At 40.9% G+C, this 18,308-nt stretch overlaps 1 protein-coding gene across 3 annotated transcripts in view; it reads left to right on the plus strand.

The window, feature by feature from the left end:
• Positions 1-6,306, plus strand: part of fam168a (family with sequence similarity 168 member A) — a 31,301-nt gene extending 24,995 nt beyond the window's left edge. For all 3 annotated transcript variants that reach the window (XM_048264301.1, XM_048264303.1, XM_048264302.1), the window contains 4 exons: positions 1,023-1,168; positions 3,066-3,240; positions 4,788-4,919; positions 5,102-6,306. In XM_048264301.1, coding sequence (XP_048120258.1) covers positions 1,023-1,168; positions 3,066-3,240; positions 4,788-4,900 — 434 coding nt within the window. In that variant the 3' untranslated portion in view covers positions 4,901-4,919; positions 5,102-6,306. The remainder of the gene's footprint in view (positions 1-1,022; positions 1,169-3,065; positions 3,241-4,787; positions 4,920-5,101) is intronic.
• The last annotated feature ends 12,002 nt before the right edge of the window (positions 6,307-18,308 follow it).

Below are 18,308 nucleotides of genomic sequence, written 5' to 3' on the forward strand. Positions count from 1 at the left end.
AACTGATTTCATGAATGTTGTTTTTTTTTCCTCTGACCTGATTCATAAAGTACATTCTTTGTTGTGACTAAAACCTCATTAAAGGACAATTCCGGTCTAAGAACAGCCTAGAGTCTATTTTAGGATAACAAAAGTAATCGTTTGTTGGGAATCAGAGTAGTTGTGAGTAAGACTGGAATATGCATTTGCGGTGAAATAGAATATAGCAATAGCCTTGGGTGCAAGCTGACTGTGTCAAAGTAAATCGCCACTGCCAAGGCTCATTAACAGTAGTTTGTGCAGCATTTTTTATGGACTTTATTTCTCATAGCAAAACTCCAATTAATGTTGTCTTGGTCCCCAACAAAAACACTTGTTATCATCCAAAAAAAATAGGCCCAGGTTGGTCTTCTACCAGAGTTGTCCTTTAAGGTCATGCTGTAGCCTAAATGTTTTTTTTGCTTTTGTCTTTGTTGTGGCTGTTTGTGTGTGTGATTTGATCAGTTGTCTGTCATTCAATAAACTGATGTGTTGTTGTTTCATTGACTTTCATTGTTACTTTGAGTGGCGTTTGCATGATGGTTAGACTTTTGTTGGCAGCATGATATTGATATTAAATAGAGCTGATGCTCTGTATTGTGTGTGTGTGTGTATGTGTGTGTGAGAGAGAGTTTGTGCGCCTGTGACCTCAGAGTGCTGGCTGTATGTTTAAAATAACACTCGGTTATGAAAGACACAAAAATGGCACTTAGATAATAAGGCTAACAGAATGAGTCTGTCCCAAATGATGCAGCTATATTTAGGTGGTGAGACTGCCCTGGCAGTGTCCCAGCTGCTGAATGACAGTGCAGACAGCGCTAGTCAGATTCCGATTCAGACATTGACTTGCATGGCTCAACACTGAGGGGAAGCATAGGATGCCAGACAACCCTCATCCAACCCATCGTACATCGCTTGACCACTGTGACCCATCTTATCTCCTGTCCTTAGTCCCTCGGCATCCGCCGCATGAACTCACTCTTGTCTCTTCTTTCTCGCGACAGGATACACCGCCGGGACGCCATACAAAGTGCCCCCCACCCAGACCAATGGAGCCCCCCCACCTTACTCCCCATCCCCCAACCCCTATGCCCAAGCCGCCATGTACCCCATCAGAAGTGCCTTCCCCCAGCAGAACCTCTATGCTCAGGTACGTTACCCTCTCCTGCACTGTGAAGGATGGATATGTGGATGAAAACGAATATGATTGTAGTGGACATATCATACATATTGCACCATTTGGACTTTTATCACAGTACACACACACGCACACTGTCATCCACTGCCACTAGAGGCACCAAGTGGCAGACATCAATATTTCATATAAGCATGGAATAACAATGTGAACTAATAGACCTGCTGCAGATAAATTATGGGATAAACTTATGGATAAACTATGTTAGTTTAAGTTGCACTTTAAGTTAAACTTTAAGTTAAAGAGTCCCTGTCCTTACCAAGAGGAGATGAGCATTAAAGGGTGAGCCACCTATACCAGTAAACTTGGAATCCGATTTGTAACTTGTACATGAAAAAAAAGACCAAGCCAAGTGTCCTTAAATCTTATTTGCATTGATCATTGATTCATGTGAAATGTATGCTGACTTCAGCCAAGTTAGCTTCGCTATTGCTTTTGCAGATGATAGGAGCAGTGAAAGAGTGCAGTCCTCTGTCAGGGCAGAATGCCATGAGCTGTAAATCCATGGAGCTGCCTGGTGTGTTGGTTCCACTCCAACATTTAATGGGTTCGTCCCTGGCCCATGCGACACCTTTCCACCAAGTTGCATGAAAATCAGTCCAGCCATTTTTTTGCGTAATCCTGTACTGAGAAATGAAAACAACCTTCTCGGTGGTTGTAATGCCAATTTAAGGGCTTAAGTGTACTCTAGAAAGTCAGCGTTTTTGCGCAACATGGATGCTTACACGCATACTTGCATCTCAAAAGAATACTAGTGCTAATCTGTTTGTTTTAAAGACGGAATCTCCCTCTTGCTTTGAGCAAAACTCTCTGCTCACTCACTTCTGATCTAATCATCACAGCTGGTTTGACAAATGGATCGGCCAATCCTGTTGAGCCATTGTGAAAATACTGTTAGCCAAGGGCTCTAGAGCCATCATGGCTTCTCAAATGATGAGGATTAATTTGATGACAAATTCCACAGAGGAAGTCCATATCCAATATATTGCCAATGCGTCAGAGTTTTTATTTAGCCCAATAGATTATTACTTGGTCATTACTGCAATTCATAATATGTGTTCACATTTTTCAATCCTATATTCGAATTCAGGTTCTTGTTATCAAACTTACCTATTCCTTATCCTGTCCACTCTAGGAAGGTTGACATACGATACAAAACATAACAAAGGATTTGGTACAAACATCAAAATATTCACTTTTTTAGAACAGGAACATTAAGAAAACATAGTAGACATCTAAACTAGTTACACAGGCATAGTCATCTCCAAATGATTATTTTTTTATTTCAATGTGTTGTAGTTTATTTCATGTCAGTTGTCTTTTCAGTTTCTGCAATATTGAAAGGGGAATCCCCTTCTCACCTGTAGTGTACAAATGTAGTGTGTTGTACAGCTTGCTGACCCTATACATATGGCTTGTAGTGAATGTAGGATGGGTGTGTTGAATGAGCAGAAATGGAAGTGATATTGCACTCATCTGCTGGTGCAGACAGATGCACCAGATACCACTTTCTACATTTGATCCATATTTGGACAAATTAATGGTCATTTGATATCCATGGAAGCAGGCACTAAATGGGCCAATAGTGAAGCCCATTTCCATAGGTCATTAGGTGTGTTTTGGTCCACTGTGGTATAGATTATTAGGTGATCAAAGGAAATGGGTGGAAATTGGTCTCTCACTGGGCTAAAAAGCGTGTGTGATGCCCTGAATGAATGGTTAAGAGATATGTGAAATGCATTCGCTGCAAATTATCTTTTGTTTCAAGTGTCATGCCCTTTTCTGCCATGTGTGCGGTTAATTAATTTGTTTTTCATTGCCATTTGCTGAGACACAGTATCTGTCTATGCAGGGTGCTTACTACACACAGCCTGTGTATGCGGCCCAGCCGCACGTCATCCACCACACCACGGTGGTGCAGCCCAACAGCATCCCCTCTGCCATCTACCCTGCGCCAGTTCCTGCCCCGCGCTCCAACGGCGTGGCCATGGGCATGGTGGCCGGCACCACCATGGCCATGTCAGCAGGTGAGTTCTCACCAAAGCCTATGCACACAAACACAGTCTGGAACACTAACGCATGTACATGCTAAAACAGCCCCTCAAACTAAAGGGCATATTACACAAAGACACAATCTTTTAATCTGAGGCACACACACGGGTGCAGTGTATCACACAGATACACTCACTTATATTTAGACACACAATTACCCAAATGGGCACACATATGGACGCAAAAGAAATACATACGGTATTAACATAGGGGGAAATTCTCACATGTGCGTAAGGGTGCGTAAATCAGAAAAAGCACGCAACTAAGCGTCTAAGCAACTAAGCGCTTTTCAGCCTGCGCATTCTACCCTTTTCAGCCTGCGCATTCTACCCTAAGTCTGTCTTTTACGTGCTATGAAGCCAGTTGGGTGGAGCTACTCCAAAATCTGGATGTTTCTTATGTATACAACTCTTGCACACATTCTGCCACTGACTTAAGCACCTTTCCAACTAAGCGCATCTGAGGGCTGTATTAAAGTTGAGCGCCACTACAAGGTGAAACAGCATATTGCTCGATGTCACCAGTAGGCCTAGTTCTAAATACATGTATCAAATGTGGAGCTTAATATGCTGATACAGCTTCATGTTTTCCTCCATTAGTGTCATTACCTTATTAATGATGCTAAATTGTTAAATAGAGAAAACCCTGTTATAATCACCCCATTTGGATATCGGAGCGACTTGAAGTCATCCTGAAGACGTGATGTCATCATCCCATAGCCTACTTTGTTTGAATCTGTCCATTTCTTTCCAACTTGACCGAAGTCATCCATACACTTGCACAGACGCCTGCACTATTGTCGAGCAGCGTTGTTTATATTCTCCTGTCTCTGGTTCGTTTGTAATGGTGGCTGGTATTGTTATGCCAGTCTCTCTGCTGTATTCGAAACTGCAGGTGTCAGTTAGTATAGATAAATGAATATTTTGAGGAGCAGCTGCCATTGAAACTTTCTTTCTCAACAGTGAGTTTTAAATTATGAATCTACACACCTCAAACATGTCTTGACTCTTAATAAACATAATGTACCTCAGAGCAAAAGTGAAAGTCAATTCTTTGTTAGGCATGTTAGGCATGTGATAACACACCATGTAGGCCGTTAGCTATTCAGTTCACCTTGCTTACTTTTTCGAAATCAAAGACTGGTTTGTGTTCTTACTGGATTTAAATGGCATTCAGAAGGTCAATGAGAATGTCCACGTTCCACGTTTTCAAATCAACCTAAATTAACAAGGTGGTGGATCAGTTTGGTTCTATTTTAAATAAATCACGCCTCTGTAAGACCGCCTTGATTTCGAACCTGCGTGCTGTCGTTGTGACAGATGCGGGAATGGGAGAATGCGTGTAACTGAAAAGTGCGTAACTAGAAGCGTATAAAAAGGGCTTACACACGAATGGGAGATTTCGGCCCAAACAGTATACTGCGTACTGATTTCACTGTCTGTAACATGTCTGTAACCCTATGATGTGTCAGTTGTTATGGACCCTGTATGAGGTGTTGATAGTCATCTGCTCCCCCCTCCAGGTACTCTGCTGACCACTCCTCAGCATACCCCTATAGGAGCTCATCCCGTCACCGTGCCAACATACAGGCCCCAAGGAACCCCTGGGTACAGCTATGTGCCACCTCACTGGTAGAGCTCATCTACCCTATCATGTAAGGGTGTTACAAACGCATGCACGCGCACACACACACACACACACACACACACACACACACACACACACACAGACACCCAGACACCTTCAGTTCACAGAGCCAGTTACTCATTACCCAAGCTGGGGAAAGTGTGAAATGAGACTGGCTGCGTTTGATTCCCTGCCATCTTTGCATTGCAGATCTGGAGTCCAAACATCGTATGCAACTACTCAAGTCTTACATGGGCGCTCTGTGATCACCATGGAAACGCCACGTCTGTTTGCAAGAACAAAAGAAAAAAAAGTGCAAGGGTCACTTTATGCATTCTTGAGTGTTTTTGTAAAAGCTGCTTTTTTATTTTATTTTTTTATTTAAAGTTTTATTTCTGAACATTTTTTTTCTTTTGTTTTGCCTATCAGTTGTTGCAGTTTTTTTACAATCTTGATCATTATTTCCAGAGAAACTCCAGAATGATTTTGACCAACCACATCTCTTAAGTGATCTGTTTATGTTCCGTAATGACGCTTGTGTGTAGGTGTGTGCTAAGACGCGCAATGTCGTCACCATTATGGTTATCATCATAATCATGAACTTATGCTGCCAAATTTTCTAACTTTTAGATATTAGCACAGTTTTTTTTTTTTTTTTTTTTTTTTTTTTTTCAGTTTTGTTTTCCTTATTCTCTCTCAGAATGGTCTGGGAAAGGTTAAGGTGTTTTTATTTTAAACCCGTTTTTATTTTCATGAAGTTTTTGTTTCCCCTCAGATTTCTGTTCATCCTCCAGTACTGATAACAAGGGTGTCTTCCAGCTTGTAGCTGTTTATTAGGTAGATTTGTATTGAATATATTCGCTGTCTGGCAGTGCAAAACGTGGTTTTCAATTTCATTAGGTATCGGAATACTTAGTTTACACCGAGTAGAGAGCATTTTTTGAGTAAGCCAGTTTGTTTATTAGTCAGCTTCTAAATTATAACGCGTATATATATTTATAATAGGTGTGTGCATGTGTGTGCTCATGCCACGCACGCAAATTGCACGTAGGCACATTCATGACAAAAACACACACGGCCCCCCACTCTCACTCTTGCTACACACACATCACACATAACATACTCGTGTATGGGTGTGCAGTGGGTTCAAGGGTTGAACATTAAGCAGGATCTCTGTGTGAGTGTGTGCGTGTGTGTGTGAATATCTGTGTGTGTGTGTGTGTGTGTGTGCGCGTGCGTGTGTGTGTGTGGCACTTAACTGGACTTTCAGGTCTGATTTCAATCTAATAATCAAAAATAGTGAATCTAAAATGAGTGCCAAGCCCTGCGAGGACATAAATGGGGGGTCAGGTTGTAACCGAGAACATTCAGGAAAACGGAAAACGCGTCAAGGAGTTAAAGGGATGACAGTGGATTGGGGGTTAAAATGGGTTTGGTCAGAACAGAACTCAAGACCAGATTACAGCAGAGGTCCACGGAGAGGTGCTGAGGGGGGTCCACATCTCCCTCTCTCCTCGCTGCCTCTGTGGCTAATAGACCAGTGGTACAGCACTGACCCACTTCCTCTGTGGGATGCTGGGTTATGGGTGGGCTTTGTTGCACAGAGTGAAATGTGTAGCGTCTGAGATCAAACCAGTTCTTAAATGCAATAATAAAGTCTGCCTTACTGGCCCAGAACAGTAATGATATTTTGTAAAAAGAGCAGAGAAGGGGGGAGACAAAGGATAGTAATTCTGTGAACTATTCCAGGATATCCCAGTAGTCTACCATAATATACCCAGAAATGACTATAGTACAGTACATATCATAATAACCTTATTCAATATGTGTGAAGAAGCATTGCACAATGATAAATAAGACAATAAGTTCATTCAGTACATAGGTACAAGGTACATTATTTTATTTAACAAAATGTTAAGGAAAAAAAGAACAACTCTTTAGTATGGTACCCTTTAGTCACAATAACGTGTTTGTAAGTAATTCTCAGCGGACAGCATCAAGTATTCTTTTAATCATTAAGGCAAATTAACCACTATTTCAATATCTCAAGCTCAAGAAAGGTGATGTTTCTAAGTGGAGTAGCCTAGGCGTACAAGTGAACCATATTTGTCTGTAACATTGCATGGGTCATGCAGAAGAATGCAGTATATATCCTCACAAAGAGCAGCTTTGTGCTCTGTTGCAAAGCATGGTTGCATCAAGTTGGATTGCAGCTTTGGGTTGTGCTGTCAAAAATCTTTTCCGAGCAATCACATTCCCTCTATAGCTACAAGAGAAGGATGGAGAGTGTGTCAAAGCAGGGTGAAAAAAAGAGGCACTATTATATGGAGTATGTAATGTTTTAAAAACATTCCTACTGAATGGGAGCACTTTGCGTACAGAGAAAATGGCATTCCAGAAGTCTAAGAACAACGACAGCGATGCATTCTGAAATTGAATTCAATTCTTTTTGTTTTGGTTTCGGGGTCTAAAATGATTCTGTTCAGATTTAGTTTCACTGCAGGTGATTTTTTTTTTTTTTTTTACTCTTTAGGTTTGAGCTGCCTCACTGCTGGCAAAGGCGGTGAGGACTTTTACGAGCACATCAGCTCGAGCCCAGTCGAGGTCCTGTGTAAGCATTCTTCATTTCAATGTTGCTCTTTGCCTGAACTCTTTGACATCCTCTCTCGTCCATTTCTCCCGGAATTTGGGGTGGTCAAAACCAAGACACAACAAAAGCATTCGCCTCTCAAATCAGTATTAGAGGGAGAATTCAAACGTGTTTCGTGTATCTATGCTACTCATTGATTTGTAACACTAAGACTTGAACAATGCAATGCGGTTTTTGATAGATTCTCTGGCCCCCTGTGGTTATCCACTGGTGATCCACAGTGGATTTCAGAACTCTAGAGATGCATCCTAGGATTTGGCAGTTGTCATTCAGTATATATTTTACACTGAGAGCTGAGGTAAAGGGGAAAAAAAGACAAAAACAAAATAGTTTTCAAAACAAATATACAGGTTGGTTTTAAAAAAAAAATTGAGAGGAAATAACCTAGGATTTGCGGAAGTCCATTCTGACATGTGATTTAAGCGCTTTTTACCATAAGTGTTATTTAAGGTTTAATGATGATTGATGTTTATTATTCTTAAATAGAGGATCTTTATGGTTGAGCTGAAGTGTGGTGCGTCTGTGCGTCGGTCCGTGGGCATTTCAGAGCACAAGTCTAAAGGGGTTCTCTTTCTCACATACACTAGAGTCTTTCCTCGCCATCTCTGTAGCCCTGTAAAATTAAAAGTGGAGGGGGCACATGCTTCTTTATCTCAAAATGTAAGGGACTTCATATTATTAACTGTATATTTACAGCAAGACAATGTTTATTCACAGTTATATAAACTCCATTCAGTTAAAAAGAGACATAGAAGATCTGAGCTCCAAATCTATTCTGATCTATTAGAGTCAGGGGCCATTTACTCATTAGCAATTTCCTAAATTGAATGCAGACATCTGAGCCAGACCTAAAGGCCTGCGCTCCAGCTTATTCAGTCATTTATATTTCAGTGTGACAGAGTGGACATAAACAAGCCAAGTTGTCATTTATGAACCTGGAAAACTTGGCCAGTCATGGGTCGGCTGATGATTGTTGTTGGCAGGGAAACCGGGATGCAGGTATAGAAATGCATTTTCTGTTGCCATGACATTGGCCAGAGAGGTCTTTTTTTTCTTCTTTCACCCCATTCGTTGACATATGCTCATGTCACATCCCATCATACAACAATAGAATTTGAAACCAACACAAAACAAAGTGGTGTGATAATCTTATGTTTGTTTAGTATCAGAGGGAAGCACACAGTGCTTAAAGTAGCACCAGTCTGGTGCATGGCAAAGCAGACCGTTTGGCTCCTTCGGTAACAGGTCAACACAGTGCCCTGAACATGATCATGATGACCTGATTTGACTACATTCACATAATGTCACATATGACAACATTGGATTTTGTGTACATCATGTATCTTGCCCCTACCTTTTTTCAGACAGTATGTTTAGATGATCCCAAAACTGAGGTGGAAACCTGTAGGCAGATCACTACTGTGAAGAAAACAGTAAGTTCATTGTTAATAGGAGATTTTGATTTTAAAATGTAGGACAAAAAAAAAAATGTGAAACACTAATTGTAATGTAAGAGTCCTTGTCTTCCAAGATATATCCTGAGCATTTATAGGGACTTCCCCCCCACCTAAGAAAACTGTAACCCAGCTGACACTGTGTTCTGGTAATGTTCCTACAATGTGTGGTTAGATCTGGGCATGTTTTTCACCAATGTTTTGAGAACTGTAGAATGTCCAGTATCAGCTAATGGTCTTGTGGAGCAGGGAGACCCATGTCAGGCTTGTGATATGAAGTGTAAATCTGTTTTTTTATGTTTTTGTTCATTTTTGTTTTTATTTTTTGAGGATCAGTTAGTGATCCCTGTGACATAATTAAGCCAAGTTTGTAATTGTATAATATTTACTGTAAGATGTAGAACATTCAATAACTATTAAAATCTTTCCCAAAAAAAAAAAAAACACTGTCGTAATGTAATATTGTTGTTACTTGGCATTTTCTTTACAAAAATCCAGTGGTGCCTGTGAACTAAAATGGTCTTTTCAACTCTGACGCTTCTAATTACGTCCTTGGTATTGTGCAATGTCTGAAATCGGTACAAGCTTCCTGCCATCTGCAGGAAAGTGAACCTAGAGCTTTTCACTTCCCTGTCTGAGATGGGGGACATCCGGTATTGGTCAATCAGCTATACACAGCTCTTCACCACCCACCAAACAGAATAAAGTCTTACCTAAGCATATTCTTACTACTGTAAGTCACGGCTAAAAAACAATGCTACCATCAGAATTTTCAGACAAAAACATAAACTGGTTTCGTCAACAGGTGTTTTACGATCAAATGCCATGGTCTTTCAGGACCTCTAACAGAAATGTTAGCCATGATTTTCTAAAGGTGCCCTCCACATTTATTGGCACCCCTGGTAAAATTGAGTGAAAAGGGGAATAAAAAACTATGTATACCTTACCTTGAATGAAAAAATAAATAAACAATTCAACATAAATAAATAAATATTTTTTTATATAATTTATGTTCAATTTATTTAAGTTCATCAGAGTGTCTAGAACTTTCAAGATTTTTCCATGACGTCCTAAGGTATAAAAAGTGACACAGAGGTCAAATGGCCTAATCAGTCTTCCAGAAACGAATACACAATTCAAATTTATTTGGGAAAGTTTTCAGACCTCTGTAAGTCAGGTAGTGTTTATGAAAGAAAAAACCCCGTATTTACAGCTAAAACAATAATTAAGAAATTCCAATCAACAAACTTGCCTGGACAAGGAGTGGTGTTTGTCTTGCTCCCACACACAGTGAAGAGAATGTAAGAGAGGCAGAAACATTCCACAAGAATATCTGTTTGAGAGTTACAGAAAAGAATCAGGACCTCGGGGTGACCAAGTCTCAAAAAGCTTCAGAGGTGACCTCCACATTTACAGAATATTTAAGAGGCACACCATGGAAGAACCTGTCTTGTCATTTAATCACAAATGTTTATTTGGTATTACAAAGGCTGGAGTTTCTGAAGGCTTTTGGGACCTGGCCTGTATCATATTCTATGGTGAGATGTTGTACCGAGCTTTTTTGGCAACAAATAGCCTATAAAGCAGGTGGGATTGGCGTGATAGAGGGATCACTATACTGAAAAGAAGTCCATGCCTACTGAGAAGTATGGTGGAGCGTCTGTGATGCTGTTGGGCTGTTTCAGCAAAGACACTAAAAGTGGGTCATGGTTGGATCATTAGATCAATGAACCCAAACATATGTCCAGATCAACACAGAAATGGCTTAGAGAAAACAAAATCAAGGCTCTGCCATGGTTATCTCAGTTCCCTGATTGTAACTGCATACTATATATACTCTTTTGATCCCCTGAGGGAAATTTGGTCTCTGCATTTATCCCAATCCGTGAATTAGTGAAACACACTCAGCACACAGTGAGGTGAAGCACACACTAATCGGACGCAGTGAGCTGCCTGCTACAGCGGCGCTCAGGGAGCAGTGAGGGGTTAGGTGCCTTGCTCAAGGGCACTTTAGCCGTTCCTACTGGTCGGGGTTCGAACCGGCTACTCTCCAGTTACAAGTCCGAAGAGCTAACCAGTAGGCCATCGCTGCCCCTAAATATACTAAATTGATCGGGTAAGCTAAAGAGAGGTCACTGGAGAAGACTAAAAGCTGTTTAATTGGAAAAAGGGAGGCTTTACAAAGTATAAGATACAGGGGTGCCAAAAATCGTGGCACATGTGTTTTTGTTAAAAAATACCAGGAGTGTCAATGAATGTAGAGGGGGCTGTATCACCCACAAAAAAGTGCCTTAAGGGAGAACTCCGGAACATTGAGGAGGCTCAATATGTCATTATGAGGACTGTGAAAACTACAGATATCATTATGCCTGTTTAACTCAGATACCATTATGCCTGTTTAACTCAGATACCAATATGCCTGTTTAACTCAGTAATTGTACAAAACCTGTAAATTGCGTGTTTGCACAAGCAGTCAGTCACTTCCTGTAAAGTTTATACAAGTCATACTAGTTGACTGCCTGTACAAACACTTGCTTTATACCATGTCTTTATCATTACCGAGTTAAACCTATCAAGGAGTTTCAGACTAGATGCATTGGTACTCATCATCAAACAGCCTCTGATAGCCACTGATGACTTCATGTAAAGGCTATCAGGCCTGTTTCCTGCCTCCTCTGGCTCCAGACCAGATCAGTTAGCCACGCACATGGGTGCTCCAATCTAATTTGGCTTAGTAGGTCTGTTGAAATCAATTAGACAGACTAAACATGGTAAGCATGCATTGGGGAGACCTGACAGCCATTGTGATGTTCCAGAGACCACCATCTTGAATAGTGTGATGGACTCTTGAGAATATTTGATTGTTCTTCATTCAAGGACTATGCTGAAGGATGTCTTATTCAAGCCACATAGCAATGCATATGAGTGATGATCAGAGGTGGAAAGTAACAAAATACATTTACTCACGTTACTGTATTGAATAGTTTTTCTGTGTATATTGTATTTTTTAAGTAGTTTATAAAATCGGTATTTTAAATTTTACTTGATTACATTTTGAGTGAAGTATTGTACTTCGCTACATAAAAAATCCCATCCGTTACTTGAGTAAAAAAAAAAGTTAAAGGAGAATTCCGGTGTGATATTGACCTAAAGTGTATTGAAACATGATACCGAGTGTGAAAGTATGTCTCATAGCCCATCTCGGCTTGTCCCCTGCACTCCAAAATCTGGCGCTAGTTAGCCGATGCTACCAACAGCTTTTTCAATAGTGGTGCTTCGCATCGGCTAGCCATGCAAATAAATCACTGTTTTACACCCATTTACGAGGCTCAATGTATCTCCACACTTCATTGGTAGACTTCTGAGGGCCCTGACATTTAAAACGAGACATTGAGAACTTTGAAAAAGCACTGGTAGTTTACTTACAAGACGATTTATACAGACAGTATCTTCAATGGTTTAGCATTTGCAGCCATCTTGAATTTAGTCACAAGTCCAGCAGCGAGTAAGAATGAACAGGTATGATAAGGGATCAGATTCCAAAAATAATTCAGTGGAAATGCATGGATTCCAGTTTCTTCCAGTAGCAGCAACTGGAATCCATGCATTTCCACTGAATGGGAGCGCCAGATTTTGGAGTGCAGGGGACAAGCCGAGATGGGCTATGAGACATACGTTCACACTCGGTATCATGTTTCAATACACTTTAGGTCAATATCACACCGGAATTCTCCTTTAAGACTAAAGAAAACAGAAAGGGAGAGAAAAGAAATCGCGCCCTAAACCACTAGCCTAGTGATAATGATCAGCATGTAGCCTACAACAGGACATGAATCAAGCTGGAGCCATGCAGTCTTTCTGAAAGTGATGGAGATGGAGATGGATCACCAGATGCATCAGCTTACATATGTAGCCTAACCTATGAAAGTGTATGTTCCACTATTTCAATGGGTTGTCTCAGTTCGTTTTAGCACTAATGATAGCGGAGATATTCAAGCAAACACCATGGGATTTCGTGTTTTGACGTTCGGTGCTCACCTTTCTTTGGAAAGAAGTTTATTAGCAGTTGTTTCCCTCATTTTGATGTCTCTCTTTTAGTAACCTGACTTGGCTTTCTTGGAGAAAGACATTGCACCAGCAGCACAACAATTAGCGGTCCACTACTAGCATGCTCAACTAAATAAACAAAAGATAGACTACCTTATGAATCGTGCAGGCGGACTAAACCTTTTAGCTCTTTAGCAAGGGAGAGTGAGAGTGACCTTAAACAGTTTTCACTATGTTTTGTATACAAAATCCAGTCAGTCAAACTTTAAATTTCGTCTGACATTCATTTTGACATTTATGAAGTTAAAATATTCAGGTAAAATAAATATATGGTGGACATATATATATATATATATATATATATATATATATATTTTTTTTTTTTTTTTTTTTTTTTTTTTTTTTTTTCGTAATTAGCTTAAACTTCCAGTGAGTCTATTCGAAATTTTCACCACACATTATATTAACACACATAAGAGTTATGTGTATTAACAACATAAGAGTTATGTGTATTAAAGTGGAATGACACAGGAAAAAAGTATTGAACGTGCCTACTGAAATTTCTTCAATACTTTGTGGAAAAGCCTTTTGTAAAGACAGCTTCAAGACATTTCCTGTATGACAAAACGTATTAGTCACAGTATCAGGTGTGATTTTGGCCCATTGTTCTAAACAGATTCCAGGGGTCCCTCTTGTGAATCCTGATCTTTAGTTACTTCCAGAACTGTTTAATTGAATTGGCTGCCTTCAAGTCTTTCTGGAGCTTTCTCCGAGTGGTCCTTGGCTCTTGGAATTGACTTGGTCCTTGGAATTGACTATCCTTCTGATTCCCTGGTCAGAAATATTGCGAGGAGATCCTGCATGGCACTGATGTTTCTTCCACTTGCAGATAATGGCTCCCATGCTGCTTACTGAAAATTCTGAAGTTTTGAAATGCATCTGTGTAACCAGTTTCATTGATATGTTTTGCCACAATAAGGTTGCAAAGGTCTTGGGAGAGCTTTTTGCTTTTATCCATCATGAAATGTTTCTTGTGTGACACCTTGGTAATGAAAAAACTTTTTATAGCCCATCAATATACTAACCAAGCTTATATTAATTTGCACAGATAGAAAGGATAACTACTCTAACTACTTACAGATTCCAGCCTGTTCCTTCCATTTCCTTGCCTTAGTGTTTTTTCTTAGCTTGTTCAATACTTTTTCCCTGTGTTATTCCACTTCATTACACATGACTCTACTTATGGAGTTGTTTGGATTTTTTATGTGTGGATTACCTGAGTTATTACTAATGCCTGGTGAAAATGTTGTACCCCCCGTATTACACTTTTCAAGGGCCCTCTCCTCCATTGGGGCCCTATACTTCCCACTCTCCGCCCCAGTTTGATGCCCTTTAATCTGCTGAACCTTCTGCTCATTTCCAAATATAAAAAAAACTCTCTGCAACTCAACATTGGCCTGCCTGCCTCAGCTGCCTGTGAGGGGTTTTTCAGTTGTGCTGGATTACTGTTCACTGCAAAGCGACGCAAGGATGAGTGCAACTAACTTTAATCAACTACTGCTCTTAAAGGAGAACTCCGGTGATTTTTCACATAGATCTCCATTTCTCAACGTCATCGAGTACAGTCGGTATGAACAAAACTGATACAATCGGTTTTACCTAGCTCGAGTTGCTGCAGCTACAGCGCTACACACTGGGAGCATGAACATGGCTGCCTTAGCTGCTGGCTGCAGCAACTCGAGCTAGGACCAAAGTCCTTTTTCAGGCAAGTACCTCCACTTTCGGGCGGCCATATTGCAACAGTTTTTGGGCACTTATCGTGCATCTATTTCGGCAGAAATGCGTGTGCGTAAGGCTTGACGACACCAATCTTGCTCCAGCAGCGAGATCACAACAGATGATTGGCACGATGTCTTCACAGCACACCACATGATTGGTTCAATGTATTTTACAACACACCACATGATTGGCTCAATGTATTCACATGTCAACGTTTTGCCGCGGAAGGGTTGTGATATTTGTAGACAACTGACTAACCCCATGCATTACTATGGAGGATTTTTTGAGTGCTGTATCTCCTCATTAGAAAGTCTCTGGTAAAACTGGTTGTTCTGGTACCCCCCCCAAAAAAAAAAGTAACTTTTTCTTAAAGTACATTTTAAATTAACTACTTTTTACTTTTACTTAAGTACATTTTCAGATCGGTATTTTAACTTGTACTTGAGTAATATTTCATCAAGGTATTGGTACTTTTACTTGAGTACAATATTTTCGTACTTTTTCCACCTCTGGTGATGATGCAACCTCTATGTAAGGCATTTGGTCCTTTGTAATGCAACTGGTCCGACCTCCTTATGCCTACCTCATGGTTGATGACCCATGATACAGGGTACTGTCACACACTTGTATTCCACTGAGAAAATGCAGTTAGATGTAGAGCTCAGACAGCAATGCATCAGTGGAGATATAGGGGGATGGTTAGAGATATTCATCCACATGAGATGGTGAGACTTCATGGCATTCTTCAGCCATGGCATGTTATTGCCCCATACACAATGCTGAAAGCCTATTTGAAAAAACTGTAAGGTGTCAGAGCTCAGCAGTTTAGCATCTTAACTTGTAAAGATAAAAAAATAATAAACAAAGGCCTTGAGCATACCTGTCAACACTCCCGTTTTTCCCGCGTTTCTCCCGTATTTCAAGGTCATCTCCCAGCACCCTCCCGTTTTCTCCCGGAAAACTCCCGTAATTTGCATGGCCATCAAACTTGATTTTAAAATCATTGATCCATTCAGGTTGCCAGATTGTGTATGAAATACACCCTACACATACACGATCACTTAGTTTCAATTTCAACCGTTTTGTCATAGGCTAAAACCTGGCAACCCAAAACCCAAATAAGGAAGCGGGTGCCGACTGCGCAGCCTGAGTCTCGTCGTAAGCAAGCGGGATAGTTGAATGGCCTACTCCAGAACTAGCTGTTGTGAAATTGTTGGGAATTTAATTGATTAACACATCACATAAATTGTTATTGAGTGTTGATACACTGAACTTATGCCCTCGGAACCAAATCTGACAGCAAGCAGCTTTGGAGTTTTGGAAGTAGGCTGGCTGCAGGCAGGCAGCTGGTGGATACATAACTGGCATGCGTAAGGTAGCCTAATGGTAAGGTAAAAGGTAAAAGCAACGACCGAAATGCAGTGTTGAAACATGTGTATGAAGCTAAATGTTGACAGGTATGGCCTTGAGCATGTCTGCTCCGATTAATGCTGATGTGAAGTGATGTTAAATATAGTCAGACTGGAAAAACTTGAAATGTCAACTTCAATGCCTTGCGGTTGGAGACACTCAACTGTACAGAGAAAAACAATGTGAGGTTCCATTAAAGTTGCCCTTACAGTCCCACAGGAATCATGTGGGATCTACACATAATACCCCATAATGACAACTTTAAAAAAGTTTGTTTGGGATTTTTGCAAATTTATTACAAATAAAGCCCCGTTTATACATGGTTATTTTGAAAAACTGAGACATTTTCCTTTGTTTGTGCCCTTCGTTTACACGCAAACAGAGAATTCGCCTCTGAAAACGATTCCTTCAAAAAACTCCAGAGTGGAGATTTTGGAAAACTGTTTAACAGTTGCATGTAAACTGACAAAAACGGAGGTTTAGGCAGCCAACGTCACATTAGGCCTATGCACCAGAACTTGCACCTGCGCCAAAAGTGCAACCTATGTTTATCCTACATTTTTATTTAGCTATGGTGATCATGGATGCATTCAGAGTTGGTGCAAACTGCAAACTCTTTTCGTCTGTTTGCAATTGCAGTTTAAAAGAGAAAGAGGAAGTGATTTGTTGCTGTTGTTGCTATTTTCGAGATTCTGATTGGCTAAAATGGACTTGAGCTTCTCATTACACTGCCACCTACAGGTTGGGCATGCTCTTGATGGCATATACACGGGTTAGTGTAAACAATTTTTTTCCCTAAAAACTGGTGTGCACAATAAAAAAGGTGTGCACAATGTTATTTTTTAAAAATGGAGAGGGTGAAATGTCCGTTTATGGAAATATCCAGCCACATGTAAACGGGGCCTAAAAAACGAAAAAATCACTTAAGTATTAAGGTGCATTCTGTTTCCACTGATCATCCTTGAGATATTTCTACAGCTTAATTGGAGTCCACCTGTGGTAAATTTAGTTGATTGTATAAAGTATATATACTCTTTTGATCCCGTGAGGGAAATTTGGTCTCTGCATTTATCCCAATCCGTGAATTAGTGAAACACACGCAGCACACAGTGAACACACAGTGAACACACAGTGAGGTGAAGCACACACTAATCCCGGCACAGTGAGCTGCCTGTAACAACAGCGGCGCTCGGGGAGCAGTGAGGGGTTAGGTGCCTTGCTCAAGGGCACTTCAGCCGTGCCTACTGGTCGGGGTTTGAACCGGCCTCCGGTTACAAGTCTGAAGCGCTAACCAGTAGGCCACGGCTGCCCCGTGACATGGAAATGATTTGGACATGATTTGGAAAGGCACACACCTGTCGGTCCCACAGTTAACAGTGCATGTCAGACCACAAAACAAGTCAAAGGAATTGTCTGTAGACCTCTGAGACAGGATAGTCTCAAGGCACAGGTCTGGGGAAAGGTACAGAAAAATGTCTGCTGCTTTAAAGGTCCCAATAAGCACAGTGGCCTCCATCATCCGTACATGGAAGAAGTTTGGAACCACCAGGACTCTTCCTAGAGCTGGCAGTCCCTCTAAACTGAGTGAACGTGGGAGAAGGGCTTTAGTTAGGGAGGTGACCAATAACCCGATGGTCATTCTGACAGAACTCCAGGGTTCCTCTGTGGAGAGAGGAGAACCATCCACAAGGATGACTATCAATGCAGCACTCCACCAATCAGGCCTGTATGGTAGAGTGGCCAGACAGAAGACACTCCTTAGTAAAAGGCACATGGCAGTCTGCATGGAGTTTGCCAAAAAGACTCTCAGACCATGAGAAACAAAATTCTCTGGTCTGATCGACAAAGATCGAAACTCTTTGGCGTGAATGCCAAATGTTATGTTTGGAGGACACCAGGCACCGCCTTGCCCAATACCATCCCTACAATGAAGCATGGTGGTGGCAGTATCATAATGTGGGGATGTTTGTCAGCAGCAGGAACTGGGAGACTAGTCAGAATTGAGGGAAAGATGAATGCAGCAATGTACAGAGACATCCTGGAAGAAAACCTGCTCTAGAGCGCTCTTGACCTCAAA

This window comes from Alosa alosa, chromosome 15, assembly GCF_017589495.1.
Source record: "Alosa alosa isolate M-15738 ecotype Scorff River chromosome 15, AALO_Geno_1.1, whole genome shotgun sequence".
NCBI classification, from domain to species: domain Eukaryota; kingdom Metazoa; phylum Chordata; class Actinopteri; order Clupeiformes; family Clupeidae; genus Alosa; species Alosa alosa.